Source organism: Callionymus lyra, chromosome 11 (assembly GCF_982586985.1).
Source record: "Callionymus lyra chromosome 11, fCalLyr1.hap1.1, whole genome shotgun sequence".
In the NCBI taxonomy this organism is placed as follows: Eukaryota; Metazoa; Chordata; class Actinopteri; order Syngnathiformes; family Callionymidae; genus Callionymus; species Callionymus lyra.
The window spans coordinates 15,510,808-15,530,384 of record NC_141828.1 but is presented as its reverse complement, the minus strand read 5'-3'; the positions used below and the strand labels follow the sequence as shown (position 1 = coordinate 15,530,384).

The window sequence follows — 19,577 nt, the reverse complement described above, 5'->3', positions numbered from 1 at the left end:
CCCAGCCCTACTCTACTGCGTGACTGACAGCCTTGAGTTCGAAAATACGCTCAGTTAGCGTGTTTCCAAACAGGTGCCGTAACAGTATGTTGAAACGCAGTATCTATATTTAGTCAGTCAATACCTTGGAGCCTTGCAGAGTACTAGTACGGAGAACACAACAACAGGTTTCTCTGTGCTGTGTACTACATAAAATCTGCTCCATTTTTAGAAAGTACAACCAGAATTAATAGTAAAAGGCACACAAGATTGTAAGACACTAGTTTTTGAGACAATTAAAACGATTTAAAGTGCACTTATAATCAGAAAAATACTGTATATTTAAGCCAGCCTCAGGAATACATACAAAAAATAATTAACTAGACCATGTAAAAATATTCATGGCAGCCAAACAAAAGCCAAAATAAAGTTATAATAATAAAGTATTAACTTTACCCTTACTTTACTTTTAAAATCTTCTTTCCAATTTTATATTTAGAATAAATTATACTATATTAACAAGCAATGCAAGTAAATTTCATGAAAATGTATAAATTAAAAATGTTTTTAATAAAAAAAGGTAGTGCAAATATTTAGTTATCTCTCACTATCACGGACAACTTTATATAATTTGTTATTCAGTACTTATTTTCCAACATCAGGGCTTCTTCTTATCCATTCTGATGTATTTTATCCTGACAGCCCTCACTTGCAGTCGCAGCACATCGCATGGGCCAGAAAAAAATTCAATCGCCAACTCCTCGACTTGGATAAATAACCGAACCAATCCGACCTGTCGGACTGTGAACAAATGAGAGCGAGGCGGTGGGAAAAAAGAGAATTGTCAAATTCGGGTCTCCGCTGAACAAACGTGACACTTTGAAAGTTCATTGCCAAACTCCTGCCAGGTGAGCCGTGCCGCTTCAGAACCCGAGCAGACATCGCAGATCTCTGAGGACCCCGACACCTGAGCTGACAGGACCTCTGTAGCGGCTTTTCATCGCTGGAGCGACAAGATCATGGAATCCTTTTCAATGGCTCTGACAAAACCAAGTTACTAAAATGATCACGATCATTTTCTTACCTATTTTTTTCATTTAAAAAACATACTACGTAAATAAAACACACAAAAACGAACAACTGAAATTGACAAGTAACTGTGAGGAACAAACCTAGATCCCAAAAGTTCCATATTTCACCTTGTGTGAGCAAACCCTAAAAGCAAAGAGCTCGTCTTCTAACATCCAACATCCAAATATTTGCAGACAAATATAATATTTTCGATATATATATGAACTGTTGACTCAACTGTGCAAACTGGCTGCAGACTAGAAAAGTTTCCTATGCATGACACTGGATACAGGAATGTTTAGATAGCTATATGGGATTTGGAAGACAGAATAAACTAAGGTGACGCAGGGATGTAAAGTAAGAGAGGCTGGAGACACCCTGGAAAGGTCGCCAGTCAAATCCAAAAGGTACATATAGAAAGTAAAAAACATCTGTTCATGCATTAAAATAATTTTATCTTAAAATAAGTGAACTCTAGTCTAGAAATTACAACCAGATAAAGAATTATAAAATAGAAAATGCAAAGTAGAATCTAAAAATAAGGCCTGAAACAAAAACTTAATTTTCCATTAATCCCTTTTTTGACAACATCCCTTTCTTACAATAACACACTTTAGAATGAGGAACACATATTAACTATTAATACGCTTCTTATTGATATCTGTATCAGATAATAAGCCACTTATTAACGATTATCAAAAACTTACACCGTGTTCATTGTGATTTTATTCTACCGCTAATAGCATGATATAAAGTTCAATCTGAACAAAACGTTAATTAATGATAATTAACAGGAAATAAAGTAAATAAGAGCTAATTCACAATTATTAACACCGTCTTTTTTAAAGGAAAAAAGCAAACATATACCAATTAGATTCATAATTACTCGATAAAAAGCATGTGGATTAGTCATTAGGATACTAATACTTGTAGGTTCATTTTTTTCCCCAGTAGAAAAATACTTTAAAGTGTAAACCATGTTTGACGTTATAACCATTAAAATACTTGTGAATTAAGTATGAATATGTTGCCATATATAATATAATAATATTCCAAATACATATTTTTTAGTAAATATAAAATGCTATTAATACTCGTACATTTGTGCTTTTACTTAAAGATACAGTTTTATTATTGATAAATAAAGGAAAAGCTTTTTTCCACCACCATCTTACTCTTTCACTACTTGTTTATTTCCTGTTAATAATCAGTAATAAAGGTGTTGTTCAGCTTGAACTACCTATTATCAGGTTATTACAGGTACAATACAGTCACAATGAACAAGGTGTGAGTTAGTACTTTATAACGGTTAATAAGTGGCCAATTTCCTGTTAATACATGGATACGTACTTCATAAATAGTTAACACGTGTTGCCCATTCTGATTCTAACCTAAATAAGTGGTTACACATTGCTTTACTTTGCTACCATTTATTTAGCTCGAAATAATATAGCAGAAATTGGATATTTCCATATTTTTTTCTAATTTTTAGGATCAAAAGAGGAAGTCTAAGTGGAGAGAAAAAACATTTCCCAACACAAAAAAAAAGTTTGAAGCAAAATAAACATTTCCAAAATTCAGTTTAGTCTTGAAAGATAAGTGCTCACGATGATCTTCAGGTCGTCTCTTTCCGTCTCGCAACATCTTTTACTTCTATTCATCGATACCATTGATATTTTCTCAGCTGCTCCCTTTTAGACCCTTTTCCCCATCGATTGACCGTCCTGACAGTCATTTACATGAGCCTGGATCAGATTTCCCCAAAAAACCTGACCAAGCAGCTCCTCTTGTGAGGCTCAGCTGGATATTCCCTGCCGTGAGTTCGGCATATTAGAAAATACATTTTATTAAAATGATGGTTCAACAACTGGTGACCAGTGGATTAAATCGGTTACACAGAAACATTTAAGTGCTAAAAAATAAGTCTAAAAAGCTACCGAAGCAGTACAGGATGAGCCGTATCTCAACACTTCCTCTTCTCTGATGCCCCATGGCTTTATTTTTTTATTTTTAAATAATAAAACTTGGGGCTCAAAGCTTTTCACATTCCAAAATCAAACAAAAAATGGTCTGTCGACTTTAATGGAAATGTCGGCAGGATAATATGCAGCGCGTCTATTGAACTGGGAGCACGATTTCGAAAGCAAAAGCCAGCACATGTCGAAGGTTATTCAAGAGATTTTCAGGCGCCACGGAGCAAGATGTTCTCTCGCCGCATTAGCGCTCGTCTTCCTGACGCGCCATCACGATAACTCAAGTCGTTCGGTGACGACACGAAAAGCGCTTCGTCAGATCCCTTCCCGTTTCGATTCGCGGCCGACGGATAAACAAACACCAAAATGTATCGACGAAAAGAAGATTTTTTTCGCTGAATTGGCGCCACGTCGGCCCCGGGGCTTCGCTAATGTACGAGAAGACGATATATAGACTGGATAAAATATATAGTCGCCTATTGACCGAGAGGAACTCTCAAGCAAGGATCATTGGAAGTGGCGTGAGAGAAGACGACCCCGAGGGAAAAAAGCTCTTGATGCATTCATTTTTTTGCGCCGTCTAAAGCAGTTGCACTTCATGCCTATTAAGATTTGCGATCTGAGAGAGTCATCGTATCATAAAAATGAAACGATCTATGAAGCTGCTCTGACCAGAACTATCAAGACCCCCCTCTTCAGGCAGACCACACGAGATGGAACCTAAAAATAGAACGGTCCTCCACAAAAAATCAGCTCGGATTTTAGTCGCTCTTTTTAAGTAGTCAAACGGGGTCTGAATGTAATGTAATAAATAAGATCGCTAGCTAGGCTAATTGCTAACAGTATTCTAACATTTAGCAACATATACGGTTTTATATTTTTTGATGAGGAGAATTTAAATTCCTGTTAAGTAAAAAAAACATTTATACATCTCTGTAGATACAGACCCAATCTTAAATATCAAACTGATATTTTCATGAAGGAAAGTACATTTTGTCTCATGGGTGAATTCATGTTTTACAGCATTTGTCTTGCAAAATAACGCTTAGAACTGGATTTGTTCTTAATGTAAAGTAGAAAAAGGATTGGTTGTAACTTAGTTTTCTCATACAACGATCTAAATGTACAAGTATTTGGAGACAGTTTTTCAGTAAAAGTGGGAACACACAAAAAAATGTTTATATAATTTAAATTGTATTGATAAAATGAGTCTGAAAGGTGTCGTTTTTCAAGTTTCAAACTAGCAAATTAAAAATAAAAAAAATACTATATCATCTTGTTGCATGGACTACCACTAATTCAGCAATATGGTTTAGTATTCTATTATTATATGCATACATTTAAAGGTATTTTCAGCCAGCAGTAGGAGGATGACACATCTTCGGTGCTAATACCGGAGTAAATATCTCGCGAATATTTCGTCTCATATTTCTTGATCCAAACTTGCAAAACCTGCTGCCAGCAGGTGTCGCCGATAGCGTTCCTACAGCTGGTTGCAATCATCGTTAAATCAATGCCAACGTTAAAAAGGTCTTGGGTGCAAGAACTGTTGTGCAACCCTGCTCTTAAGTAATATTAATGTCATTGATTATAGGTACAGATAATAACCTACACAAGCAAAAACAATTATCCTTCTCACCAGATTGTTGGAAACCAATCCCTAGTCAATTTATATAAAAAATAAGTGGCATTAATATTCACACTAATAACTCATCCCGACCAACGTGCATTAAGGAGAGCAGCACCCGAGTGTCAATCATCCAGCTGTGACACAAAGAGGAAATCATCAATTAGTCGTCCCCGCCTTCCAGGGTGACACTTCATTCATCATTAAATGTCAACGTGTTTTGTCTACGTTACAATGCGGTTTCGCACCGTCACACGTGAATACATAGATACCGTCCGGACGGTACCACCGCGTGGATGGCGGCGCTTAAAAAAAAAGAACCGATCCGTCAATCGTCGAATGGCTTTTATCACCTTTTATAGCGCGACACAAAAATGACAGTCATTCTTTTATCTGGATCATCTGGATAACTTGGACGGGGTGAGCCCGTTTTAAAGGCAGTTGCGAGTAAATGAGTTTACTCCTCTTCTGATTGGATTAGATGTCAGGATCGGGGGCCTCCGGCCCCGGTCCCTGCCACCGCGGACCGATTTGGGCTTTAATGAGCCGGTCGTCTTAAAACAAAAAAAAAAAAAAGCTTTGTTGATTCAATTTCGCTCGATTTAGAGAAAACTCAAACTAGAGATTCACCATCCATTATAAGCTCCGTTTTATTCGCAACGATCCTAACTCCCCTGCTCGGCTTCAGAACGCCGGCGTTTATATGACGGTTGACTCAATAGTAATCCGGCAGAGGTTAACTGTGAGCCTCCGGAGGACCGAGTGTTTGCCGTAGAAACTCCCTCCGGGGATCCGGCGCACCGTGACTTCGGGTCACAGCTATTCAAGCATAAGGGAGTGATTGACTTGGTCAATTACAGCGATTGGGGAGGAACACTCAAGCCAAGCTAGTTAGATGCATGATGCAAGCCTGGAGCTTGATGTGGCCCCCGAGAGTTATTGTGAAGAACCTGAACATGAAGAAGATGCTCTTCAGATCAGGTGAAGTGATCTCTCTCATTATAGAACACCTGACCGGTCTCACAGGGGGGGGGCGACACGACTTGAAATTTGACTTTAACCAAGTCATGCTTAGAAGAAACCCCCGATACCAAAAACAGTTTACTTTAAGGGGACCGTTGTACAACTTTAGCACAACCGTAGAAAGCTAACTTTGCTGTACAATTATATTTGAAGAGTGCATTTCTAGACCAGCGCTTAAACAATCAAAACAATACCCAATACAAGATATGCTTCAGGTCAAGATAACACCGAGAAAAAAACACAGGCGTCCCAGACAATCAGGGGAAAGCCTGCACGAATAAGAAAGTCTTAAGATGTTTTATTTTAAAATATATTTTGTGGTGCATTCTATTCCTTATTAAAGCAACACCAAGATGTTTTATGATGGTTAAGAATTTGGACATTTTGGCCAATCCAGGTATGTGACGTCATATTTATTTGTCTTTTTTTTTTTCGTGATGTAACCGTTTAATGTGCATTTAAAAATAATTTAAAAAGCGGATTCGCAGTTTTATTCTGCATACAGTAGGGAAAGCGCTCTTGTGTACTTACACCCCCAATACCTGTGCTGTGTCTCAAATCGTGCACTTCTCTAAGTGCACTGCCTTACAGTACGCTGTTAAACAGTGCACTTACTTGCACAGTGCTCAAATCCCGACAGGATAGTACTGTCTCAAATCAAACACTGCCACTACACACTCGGAAATGACTCGACAACTTCTTCTACTACTTTTTAACGCTGATCGCAACCGGCCGTTGGAACCGAATCGCCGACACTTGACAACGCTTTTCACCAATACAAACAAGTTATTAAGTAGTGTTTAATTGTGTTATTACTGTTGTTGTGTTGTAAAATTAGTGTTTTCTCCAGACATTTACGCCGGTATCTGCTCCGAAGACACGTCATCAGCGACATAGCTTCTACTTAGCGGCATATACGTCACTAAGATGGAGGTCGTTGAGAGTGTAAAGAGTCCATCGATCCACACTCAATTTTCTCGCCATTTGAGTGCACCAATTGAGTGTTCATTGCGCACTACGTTTTCGCACACTGCTCTTTGGGAAGCACTTGCGCACTAAAAATATTGTGTAAGTTCAGAAGTGCGCGATTTAGGACACACCCTTGCTCTGTCCTTAATTTAAAAAAAAAAAAAGAGAATATATTCTTGTTTGAAGGCATGTTAGGTTTATATTTAACGGCGGTGAAACCTTTTCTCATATTTTTAACCGTACAAGTGCGACGACAGATCAAGTGGTTACAGCATTCTGAGGGCGTTTTTTTTACCTTCAGGACATACTGGTAAATGTTGCAGAACTTTTGGGGGGGAAAACGAATAAGTTGAAAGGAGTTTTTAGCCAAAACAAAAAAATAGTTAAAAATGTCAAAAGACAAAAAAAGATAGGGAGGTTGTGGAGGAGATACAGTATTGGACAACGGATGTTAGCAATACAGGAAGCAAGAAAGTGTGAAGACTAGAAAGACAACAGATGGAGTCAAGAAAGACCCTTAAGTAAGTTTGTATCAACCAACTCCTACATTAGTACACTTAACAATAAACCAGATGTCTACTTGTAGTTTCATCTCAAAGCACGTCGACCATAACATCAACTTTCAAGTTCAATCCAGGACTTTAAAAAGAAAAACACCCGCTGCAAAGGTAAATCTAACATACTGGCATCTCCATGGGTTCCAACAGCAACTTCTCTCCTAAGTGAGCTAATTTTGAGGCACTTGAAGAAGCACTTTATTACTTATTCATTTCTTTAGTGGGAGGCTCATTACAGTTTAGCTAGGCCTGCTAAAGCAGATCACTGAACATCACTTGAGACCTTCTTTTTTATTTAGGCAAATAGGTCCATTAGCCAGTTTCTTATTGAATTTGTCAATCAACTAAAATCTGTCTGTATTAGTTGTGGTTGCATCTACTACAGTTCTGGTCTTGAGGCATCAACAGAAAGATTGAATAAAAAAAGAATCAAAAGTTAAAAAGTGCTGTCGGACTTGATAAATGGAGTCAAAGGAAATGAAGCAAAAAAATAATAAAAATAAAAAGACCTGCGGGGAGTTTAACAGCAAAAATGTGTTTTTGGATATAAACGCTTGCTGTGGTCGACTGAGTCTACTTCCTCATTCTTACGCCCGGAGTAAGAGTGCTTCTGTAAATAGTAGTTCTGAACTACAGAGTTGACATCTCAGAACCTTGCAGGAAAACCCAGGATCTCCCATCTGAAAATGGGGAAACACCCACAAGGGAGGGGAGAAGCAGCAGTCAAAAGTCTGACATCATCAAGTGTGGACTTCCATGTTTCCTGTGAAGTGTGTGCGCGTCACACACACACACACTTCCATTATGACATGAGTTTTTTTGCAACACACACACACATAACACCGCAGATACAAGAGGTGTATCACAAAAAGAGTGGCGACCTGAATTGGGTGAAAATGGGAAGAAAAAAAAAAGAAAGAAGAGAAGAAGCGGTCGATAAGGAAGCCAATCCCCTTCACTGCAGATACTGAGGAATAATAATCCATAAAAATAAAAAAAAAACCTCCAGATCGGATCGGAATGTGTGACGACAAAGTTGAAGGACGGAAAAAAGGTGACAAGGTAGAGGAGCGTCGGGGGGCAGCGCCAGGGGGTGTTGATGGGCTTCCAAAAAAAAAACGAAAAAAAAAAAAAAAAAAAAAAACTGCATTGCCTGTCAAGACCTCAACGTCCCGCTACGGATCGACACCCAGGGGGTCTCGCCTCGGTCCCACCCGTCACACAACATTTAAAAAAAAAAGGCACAGGTAAAAAAAAACAGCTAGTTAGCTTTACTTCCTTAGCCGCTCCGTCCTGCCCCGGTCCCTTCTTCTCTCTCTCTCTCTCCCTCCCTCTCTCTCTCTCTCACTCCGGGTCCACTTACCGGTCTGAGGTTCCGATGGTGTCGCTGGGACGAGACGACTAGTGCGGGGAGGCTGCCGACCGCCGCTCCGCCGCTGCTCCGGGACAACAGGAGCACCGATCTGCACACTTTCGCAGCCATCTCTGTAGTGGAAGCTCTCGCCGGGGAAGGAGACTCTGCTGCGGGCGGACCGTAGACGCACCGAAGGGAAGAGGGGAGGGTTTGGTGGGCGGGTTTTTTTTTTTGCGGGGCTGGACTACCCTCTTCATACACATGCCCAGTGTTGCACCAGTAGATGCACAACACAAAAAAAAAACCGCTAACCCTGGCTCTGGTCCATGACACGTCACGATACTAAAGGGGGGGAAGTATTGACATGAAGATAAAAGGAAGGTCGAGATCTTTCGATTTCAAGTTTTTGACTTTAAAGATCAGATCTTGGCAAAGTGGGTTCCTATGGGGGGCCACATGTGTACCTTTGACTCTATACATTTGGGTTTAACTTTATATATTTACTTTGTTAAAGATCTGCCTCTGAAGATATTTTTTCCACTTTTTTTTCTCTTTGTTTTTTCTTTTTTAATCTGTATTTTGTTCATATGTTTTAGATATTAAAGTAATTTATTTGAGATGTTTCAATGGAATCTGTGTATGGTAAAATATTCCACAATTTATTTTATGATATAATAACAATTTTTGCGTTAAAGGTATTTATTAAACATTTCGTATAAAGTATATATTATAAATATAATAAATAAAGTATATAAACAATTTCCCAAAGGAGACCTCCTGAGGGATCAATAAAGTTTTACCTTCCCTTACCTTATATAAAGTATATGAAGTAAAAAATGTGGTGCTCTTTGGTATATTCAAATAAAATGAATTAACAAAACGAAATAATTTTTAATCAAATTAAGACTAAGGTTTTTTTTTTAAATGTCCTTATATTTTTTTTTTTGGTTTTCCCAACATATTAAACATATATATATATATAATTGTCATTTCTTCAAAACCTATTATTTGTAATGTTGTGAATTACACAGTGTTTTGTAATTAAAAATTCGACCCTTTTTATCTTTTTGGAGACCACTTCGGGACTGAAGGAGTGTCCTAAAAGACCCCTATTGATCATAAACTCTTTGTTTTCTCTTTATTTTCTTCATCTACTTTGCATCAAAGCGTCTGATTTCTTATAAAGAATGTACATATATTCCCTCCCCCTCCACCTCCCCTCTGAAATAAGATACACAGCATTAAAAATTGAATACCACCTAAAAACCAGTTTCTACCACCAGTGTTAAATCACCCCTCCCCTCCCTGAAAATGACTCACTTAAACTTAAACCTCTGCAGGAGCCAAGGTCAAAATCACCCAAATATAGCCGTGGAATACAATGAACAAATAGTCATAAAAAAGAGTCATATAAAACGTTTATAAAAGCTTCCGCCAAAAACACAGCATAGGTGTTATACACAAAAAATGCAATGAATAAAACACACACTAGAACATACAGTAATTATTAGTAATTGTCATTGCACTAACACAAAGGCATCAAGAACACAACAAAGGCAAACATCATTCCAACAAAAGGTCCACACCTACAATTGACAGATACAGATAGATGAGTCACATAGAAAGAACAGCAATCTCCAGAGGTCCCAATAGAAAACAACAATTTTACTCTATTTCAAGGGAACTGAGAGGTACTTTGAAAAGTTTAGAGAATTAAGGACAACCATTGAACAACAACTGAAGTTGTGAGAAATATCATTATCTGTCACTTCCCTTTTTGATTTCCCCTTTTTTGTCTCAGATAACTGGGAAGGCGGTGGATTTTTTGACAGGTACTTTGGTACGTATGGCCTTCTCACAACATGTTTAATGAGCAAACAAAGAATATTTTTCCAATGGACATTGCGTGGAGAACTCCTGGGACTGGGACGAAATAGCTTTGTGGCCTCAAGGAAACCACTTATCAGGCCAGTGAATCGGGGAAAGGCAATTTTTTTTTTTTTTTTAAGATTAGACTTTGGAGCAGTGGAAAAGATCCTAAGGGTAAGAGGGTGGTAAAAGAATACAAAGCGTATTTCAGTTACTCTGTGATCGGAGATTTTGATCAGTAAAACACAGAAGACAGAATGGATTCAACTGTTATTAAGGATGAAGTGTCCATCGATAGAATCTCTTTTCTCAGACATGGCCTCGACTGCTTTCCATTCTAGACTATAATAGTTATTTAACACATAATCTCGAGTAAATAACAAAATGGATGTGATATTAGCTAAACAAAGATTCTGTGGTGTGCTGTGTTTAAGGGAAAAACAACAACAAAACCCCTCAAAGGCAACCTTAATAGGGATCTTTCTGTAGAGATAATTGTTGAGCAGTGAGTCAGGCTGTCTTGGCAGTCATAATGTCCTCTACTACCATGTGTCTAATATTAGCTTGTCCTTCATTCACTCTTGAGACACCGTCCCAAAAGTATATCTTACAGCAGGACGTCTAATTGAACCCATCTTCAAAGCCTCTCCTACAGCATTTCCAAATGTACATGAATCCCCAAATAGAAAAATCAAGAGCTCAGAGTGGAGTGTGGGGAGTTTGTTCCTTTCAGAATTATTCTGTAAGTGGAAGCAATGGGAAGGGTAATGGCCTTTTTTTGGTTGATAAGTGACACATACTTAGTCTAATGTTTAATCTCCAACACGCAACAGTCGACTGCTCCACTAGTGAAACTGAACACCTCTTTATTTATTTATTTATTTACACCCACAGGTTTTAATTTTCACTTAAAGAATTTGATCCATCTAGCCATGTATCTATCTACCTGTCCGTCCATCTGATACCCATGAATCCATTATTTATCCATCATTTTTTAATTCCATCCATTCATTTGTAAACTCAAAGTTTTATATGTATTTACCACCGACTTTATAGCTTTTAACCATTATAAGACCCTGGTTCATTAAAAAAACAAAAAACTAGAAGCACAGCTTACAATTAAATTACTAACTTGAAAGTGATTTTATTGTTCATTCAGTAGTAGTTTGGGATTTCTTGACGATATTGCCATAGTTCGGAAACCTCTATCATCCTAGAGGTACTATTCAGGCGACTTTGTTTTTTCCTCTAAGCCACTGTGTTGATGTGTATATGTTTGTTTTTTTGGTGCATTTCTACTTTGCCTGTCAGACTACATGTCATTTAAATGCAGTATTCAAATGTAGTCTCAACTGTATTGCAATCTTTGCTGCTTCCAAAACCTGCTTAGCCTTTTTCAATGGAAGAATTCTGAGAAATTAAATTTAAATTAAAACTCAATAGCAAATTAAACTAAAAAAAAAAAAGGAATATCAACATATTTGACAAAAAAGCTAACAAAAAAGGAACATAAGTTAAGAACTATTAAAGGCAATCTTCTTCAAACATTCAGCTTCTTTTCTCAAGTCACCAAACCGTGTTATGAAACAAAGAAGATGGTGTTACAAGGTTTATCGACAATGCAGGATGAAGGTCGTAAAGATAATAGACAAGAGTCTCTAGAGAGTATTGCCAGTGTTCAAGGTTAAGTTTATATGTTGAGGAGTATGTGCAATAAAAATCATCGGGTTCATTAAAATGTGTGAAAAGGGTTAAAGGTGAAAGAACAACTTCTACAATGCTCTTCAGTAGTAGCTACTTCATTTCTTCACGGGCTAGGGAGGTCATGTACTTTACAATTTGTATACTGGGTGCGTCAAAAGCTGAGATCTATGGGCAGATTTGCAAGTTGGTTCCGCCTATCTCGGTTAAATCTGCAGTTCCGTCTGCCATTCGGCCCGTTGCAATACCCACAATCTTCACATCTAATGAAACCACATTAAGGGTATAAACAACGTACTGTCTTCATTAGGATGTTTCACCTCTTGTCCAAGGGGCGTCTTCGCTTCAGGACTGAAGAAGCCTTTCGGATGGATGTTGCAACCTCTTCCAAAAAACGACATATTCTAATTGCTTTTCGTTGGAATCTTCTGGACAATTTCCAATCAAAAATGATGTATCCTACAGTTCTGCTATAATCCAAAAGCATGACAAAACATCGGAACTTGGTGGCGTTATCTGCACTAATACAATCCCCAACCTGGTGTCTGTTGGGCAGTCATGAACACTTGGTCCCTTACACATGGCTTATCTTTTCTTATGGGGTCCTTCATAATAATCTAAAAGATTAAATACACTTCTTTTGGTGTCATCACACTTCTGACACCATCTTCCGGACCTGGACACCATGACACCAAGACCACCAACCATCTTTTAGATTATTATGAAGGACCAGTATTCATGACTACACAACAGACACCAGGTTGGGTTGTATTAGGCAGTGCAGATAACGCCACCATGTTCTGATGTTTTGTCATGCTTTTGGATTATAGTAGAACTTGAGGATACGTCATTTTTGATTGAAAATTCATGGTGTCAAAATGGTGTCATCACACTTTTGACACCATTTTCCGGACAGTTGTACGGATATGTATGTAAACCTTGGGACGTTGTTTCATCGCAGAGAGGCTGCCGAACGATTTCTCCATCATGATATCTTCATAGTGCACTGTGTTACTGGGATAACTTGGCGGAATTCCACAAAGCTGTCAGTCTGCACTGAATACTCTCAAATGAACTAGAATAAGCTGTTATGTTAATTAAAGTGCTTTTGGCCCAATGCAGGTTGATGCCGCAGCAGTGTGTTTCCGACACATCACCAATCATGCACTACATAAAGTAGCATTATCGTAATGAGGCCGCGTGTGACCGTTAATTCCAACAATGGCTCCCAAAACTCAGAATAGATGCAGTAAAATGACACTCTCGGTTTGCTTTGTTAAACTGCTCCCACTTAACTTGCTGCTTCTCATTTTAACCATGTATTCGTCATTCCATTATCACACAAAGTACTTGTTTAGAGCGCTCAAGCATCTCTGCTGTTTGCTTCCGCACTATCCCTTCGCTTCTAATGCGACACTCCAGAGTTAAGACGCAAACAGCCGTTGGCCACTTATCGTGCTGTGAAGGCTCTTGTCTTATCTGCTGCCACACCTTTGCCCCTCCACTGCAGGATAATGCCATCAATCAGCATGCATTGGCGCTAGAAAGAATGTGTTTTCATGGAACAGCAAGGTGGAGCTCCACAGGTAACCTTCAGGGAATTCACTCAAAGTGGATAGGTGAAGACAGAGGATAATTTAATAACAAAAGGACACATAAAGTACAAACAAAACATGTTCTGAATACCAAATGTTTCCACATGCTCCCTTAAAATGTGTTCCTCAATAGTTATTTGTAAAGCGCCTTTTCTAGACCAGGGTCACAAAGCGCTCGAACAATGAAAAGCATTATGAATTTAAAATACCTACAAACCTAAAAACTCTAAAAGGTCAAGACAACATAAGACAAACACAGGAGTCCCAGAAGATTAGGAAAAACCCTGCATAAACAAAAAGGTCTTAAGATGTTTCTTGAAGGAGTCAGTAGATCCATCAAACACAGAGAGAGAGGAAGATATTAAGCTTGGGAGCAACAGCCTGGAAGGATTTTCTCTCCTCTGGTCCTGAAGCGTGTGCGAGGAATCATAAGTAGATTCTGATCCACAGACCTCAGAGCCAGAGCTGGGGTGTAAGGCTGGATCAGATCACTGATGGAAGGAGCTGAATACCATGACCATGAATAGATCTGAAAGTAAGAACCAGAATTTTAAAGTTGATCCTGAAAGAAACTGGCAGCCAGTGCAGAGTTTAAAGGATCGGGGAAATGCGAGTTCTTCTACTAGAGCAGGTCAGAATTCTCGCTGCAGAGTTTTTGTATCAACCGCAGGCGAGACAGCTCCTTCTTCTCATCGCCTTTCTAGCTGTATAATAAAGTTTTACCTTACCTTACCTTATCTCAGAGATGTGGTAAGCCATCTGAGCCAATATTAAACTAATCTATCGAGAAAAAAAGAAGTGAAACAATTCTGCGTTTCTGATCTGCGATTTTAACTTTCCACTGAGTTTGGACCTAAATCTAAATCCGCCAGGAGGACAGACAGATATATACAGTAGATAGCAGAATGTTCTCACTGTATGAAAGACGAAGACAAAATGAGGACGTGCTTCTTACAAAAAATAATCTTTATTTGTAGAAATCAACAGAAAAAACAAACAATAAATAGCAAATTTTCTATTTTCTTCAGATTGTATTTTCTTGAATATTCTTTTGTGAATGTGTGTCATTCGGGAAAGGCTACTCCCAACAATCTGCTGATGTCACCTGACACCGCCCATTTGTTAACCTAATAGTCGTATTGATTGAGCGATATTGACAGAACGCCGAAGCTGTAGATTCACTTTTCAAGGCGGTGCAGCATATATAAATAAATTAAATCACCCATTCTCCAGAGAGCAACGTTTGGTGGACGTTTTACAACAGTAGAGTTAATTATTCCAAACCTTCAACATCAAGGCTTCTCTTGTTTCTTTGTCAGGATCTGTTTCAGGACCTACAACAAAAACACCCAAAAGACTACGACGTGGTGCTTCACTACCCTGACCTTATTTATAACATTAAACTTGTAAGTAACATGATCAAAAGCAGACTTGTTTCTTTGAAATGTATTCTTTTGCCACAGCGGTTGTCAATCAGGTTTGACTGACAACAGATATCAAGCTCAGCATATAATTAAAATCAGTTGACAGTTATATTAGACTCACAAATATTATTGCAATGTGATATCGCAGACTGTTGCTTTGTTAGAGGATAAGATATGTTAAATAAACTTTTTTAACCTTTAACCAACACAAGGGCTGTAGCGATACACATAATCTCACTATTCGATACAATATATTCAACTTACGATACGATACGATATATTCAGCCTGGGATACAATTTGATTTATTTAGCTCAAGATACGATTCGATATATTCAGCTCAAGAGACAATTATATATATATTATACGATTTTACGGTACTTTGAATTATATTGACATTTTATGATTGTTTTTAGGTTAAATTAAGTTAATATAAATCCGAAATATCTCCAATCAAAAATGACGTATCCTCAAGTTCTACTATAATCCAAAAGCATGACAAAACATCAGAACATGGTGGCGTTATCTGCACTGCCTAATACAACCCAACCTGGTGTCTGTTGTGTAGTCATGAATACTGGTCCTTCATAATAATCTAAAAGATGGTTGGTGGTCTTGGTGTCATGGTGTCCAGGTCCGGAAGATGGTGTCAGAAGTGTGATGACACCAAAAGAAGTGTATTTAATCTTTTAGATTATTATGAAGGACCCCATAAGAAAAGATAAGCCATGTGTAAGGGACCAAGTATTCATGACTACCCAACAGACACCAGGTTGGGGATTGTATTAGTGCAGATAACGCCACCAAGTTCCGATGTTTTGTCATGCTTTTGGATTATAGCAGAACTGTAGGATACATCATTTTTGATTGGAAATTGTCCAGAAGATTCCAACGAAAAGCAATTAGAATATGCATCAGCTTTAAAAGCAGCTGGAGCAGGCTGTTGATATCCTCTCGTCATCGGCAGGATCTCCCTGGATGTCATTTTTCCTTTCTAGCTACTAGGATGTAATAACTTCTAGCCAACACCAAAATTAACAAATTAAATAATTATTATCAATATTTGTATGTTAATTGGAAAAAAACGAATTATTATATGTACTATTATTATATTATTATTATATACACACACTTTATTGAAAAATTAACCATAAAATAACTATGATAAATAAACGTTTTATCTCGTCTTTTTGGAAAATTTAAAAATGGATAGAGTGCTGTTGAATATCAATACACTATTTATACTGTGACTTTTGTAAGGCGGCGTCAAGCCAATAGGATGAAGGAACAAAACCTTTGAAACATTTTAATAAAACATTTTATTATTACAATCTTTATGAAATATAAAATATAATAAAATGCATGTTTTTTTTTCCCCAATTTACCTTAAAATTATTTTTTAAAATATCAAAATAGATGATATTTATTTTTTGATCATTTAAAAATAATTTTGATACGTTTATAATTGGACACCGAAGTGTCTTATTCAAGAAAATAGGAATAATAATTATTTTTTAAGTTGAAAAATAAGGGGAAAAGTATAGAAAAAGTAATGCTGTTGATCATAAATAATTTAAAGACAGATATTTAAAAGAGTACAATTAAAAAGGCTTAAAAAAAAAAGTTTAATTGAAATGTGAGGAACTTGAATCCGTCAATATTAGGAGGTTTAAGAAAATATGTAGCGGACCTCGCCAAACGTTAGGCCCCGCCCCCTCAGTGCTCTGGGAGAACACGGAACTGCAGCTGGATCTCTGCTGGATCTCTGCAGTCTCACTCGCAGTCCCAGTCGCCGAACCTTCTCGTTTTTGGACTGACTGGTGTCCCTGGTGCCGCTCGTGTGAGTAAAAAAATATATCCTTTCTTTCTCCAACTATTATTTATGAGTCACTTTCTCCGTTAGCTGTCACCTCTGTTATTAGCTCGCTAGCTAGCGTTAGCATCAGTAGCAAAATAACTACGCGAGTCTCAAACATGTCACATTGTATATTTAAAGGTATTATTACGATTATAATGTATTTGTGAAGCGCAAAGACTATTTACAACAACCTGCTTCAGAAGGAGTCAAAACGAAACGTGAAAAAAGAAACATCGTTTGGAATTGTCAGCGTCAACTTAAAATATGGTGCGACATTAAAACGTTTTATCCACGTATGTTGTTTACATGTTGACATGACGATATGGAAAAATGACGTAGTTTTAGATGATAAACATGAGATACTGAGAATCGGCTCGTCCATCTTTGTTTACATTCCCTTGATGCATGTTAGGATGATGCTCGTTTCGTTTGGAAAAGTAACCACGACATAATATAATCTTTGTTTAAATGTGATTTTTTTGTTATCAAACTCACACTTTTTGTCATTTGGTCTTGTTTTGTTTATTTTTGATCTACTAATGCTTTTACTTTTTGGACCTCGTTTAAGTTGAGGTCATGTCTGAAAGAGGAAAAAAACTAGCAAATAATCCACAGTTTTTATGTTAATATAGGTATTTACACACATAGAAACATATATGAGGCGGTATTACAGACTGACATGTTTGTATGACATTTGAGAATAGAACTAACTTGGGGAAACAGGAAGGAGACACTGGAAAGCAGTCTGGACAGCCAAACACATCCACCAATCTGTTCATTTCTTTTGTTACTTACTTTTTTCAATAAACCTACTCTAGTTCATGTTGGGTAAAACTAGTTAATTCCCAGGAAAACCACTAGATAAAGTGATTAAGCAAAAATAAATTTGCCTACATATCTTTTGCGACTAATGCAAGTATTATTACTCCATTGAATTTGGCCAATTAAAGTTACAAAGATACATTGATGTTTTTATTTTTCATTAGTAATGGTTATCAGTGTTGGCCAAAAAATAGCGACCTTAATAAGGGTGTTTATTGGCAATAACCTGGCAAAACTATACATATCACGATACAGGAGCAACAATACAATATATTGCGATACTGTCAGAACAAGGATATATTTGTAGTATTGCCTGAGCTCTGGACTCCGGTGTTGATGTTTAAACAGACCACGTGACTCTTGACCAAGTCGTAACTGCCTCATTTATTCTGAACACCAAAATAGGTCCCAACCTCAGCTTTAAAAGCTGCTGAAGGTCATTGTATCCTCTTGTCCTCATTCATCGCCAGGATTTCGCAAGATTTTATTGTTTCTTTATCTATGGAGGCGGTAATGAATGCTGCCATCTGGCTCCCAGAAGTTCAATTGCAACGGAAAAAAATCAACAAATGCTGTGAACATTTGCAATTCTAAATCAAAATTCAACGTATTTTATTTATTTTATTACTAAATTGAAAATGTAAACCATTAAGAAACTATGACTAAAATAAAAAAATGCTTTGAAAGCTGAAAAAAATGAATAGTGCTGTATGGCTGTATTGATATTTTCTCTCACCCTTTAATAATATATATATATATATATCTCATTATTTCTTTATAACTTCAATCTCTATGATATGATCGTAAGCGTCTGAGCTGGAGACAATAAAAGACCAATAGAAGTGTTTACTTGTCATAGGTTTTTGTTGTAAGAAATTCAGTTATCTTGTATAAAACCCTCAATGTCCCACAACAATTATCCTCGAAACCCCTATTTACACCCATTTCTACATTCGCAGGATTGTCCCAGACAAACCCTTACTTTGTCATGGTGAGATGTTTTAATGGTCCCCAGAACATTTTTAATTTCAAACCCTGCCACTAGTGTTCACTTAATAGAAAGCTCTAACTGTCACGTTTTTAATAGTGGTGCGAACAAACCAGACACTGAATAAAATGTGTTTCACTTTATCCTGTGATATTTAGAAAACAAATGCAAAGTAATATGTCATGCGATAGTCTAGCTTGAAATGTCCAATTAGGGCATCATTTATATACTTAATAAAAGGGGTTTCTTAACATTTGGAAAGGTTTATTTTGCAGAGGAACAATTTTTCTAACATCCTCTTTCATACAGAAGTCAATACTGGTGTTTTATATCCGTCTACCGTGCACTATGCTGCCTGTAATTCCTCAGGCATAGTTCCAACATGCTTAGATTAAACTCCTGCACTTCTACCTGTCGTGGGCCACTGAACACCCCAATTAGTATGTTCCGCGTCTTCCTTTTTCCCTCTGCTGAGTCAGTTTGACGCTGTTTGAATTGCTAATGGGAAATCGACGGGAGACTCCGGGCGTCACCCCAACGAACTCACTTTGAAAAGTTCACACACTAAAACCGACGCGCGGCACGCACACACACCGCAAACTCCCTTTCTTTAATTGATAATCATCTCGCCACCACACTTATAAATTAAGCATCAGCCCAGTAGAAAATGAAGTCCTGCAGCTTAACTTCGCGGGCGGCAATTAGTTTAAGCCCATCTTTGTGTAGCTTCCTAATTAAAGTGCGACGATCCAATGACATTAATGCCACA

The 19,577-nt window shown here is 37.6% G+C and overlaps 2 protein-coding genes across 4 annotated transcripts in view; one reads left to right on the top strand and one right to left on the bottom strand.

Moving 5' to 3' along the window:
* The window catches only part of mcu (mitochondrial calcium uniporter), an 81,504-nt gene extending 72,675 nt beyond the window's left edge, over positions 1 to 8,829 (bottom strand). Inside the window, exon 1 of one of the 2 annotated variants that reach the window (XM_087802699.1) lies at positions 8,563 to 8,829. In XM_087802699.1, the coding sequence (XP_087658825.1) occupies positions 8,563 to 8,682 (120 nt within the window). In that variant the 5' untranslated portion in view covers positions 8,683 to 8,829. The remainder of the gene's footprint in view (positions 1 to 8,562) is intronic. The other variant, XM_087802700.1, reaches the window with a different exon arrangement.
* Positions 8,830 to 16,862: 8,033 nt separating this feature from the next.
* Positions 16,863 to 19,577, top strand: part of micu1 (mitochondrial calcium uptake 1) — a 31,603-nt gene continuing 28,888 nt past the window's right edge. For both annotated transcript variants that reach the window (XM_087801961.1, XM_087801960.1), the window contains exon 1: positions 16,863 to 16,980. The gene's annotated coding sequence lies outside the window, so the exon portion shown is untranslated. The remainder of the gene's footprint in view (positions 16,981 to 19,577) is intronic.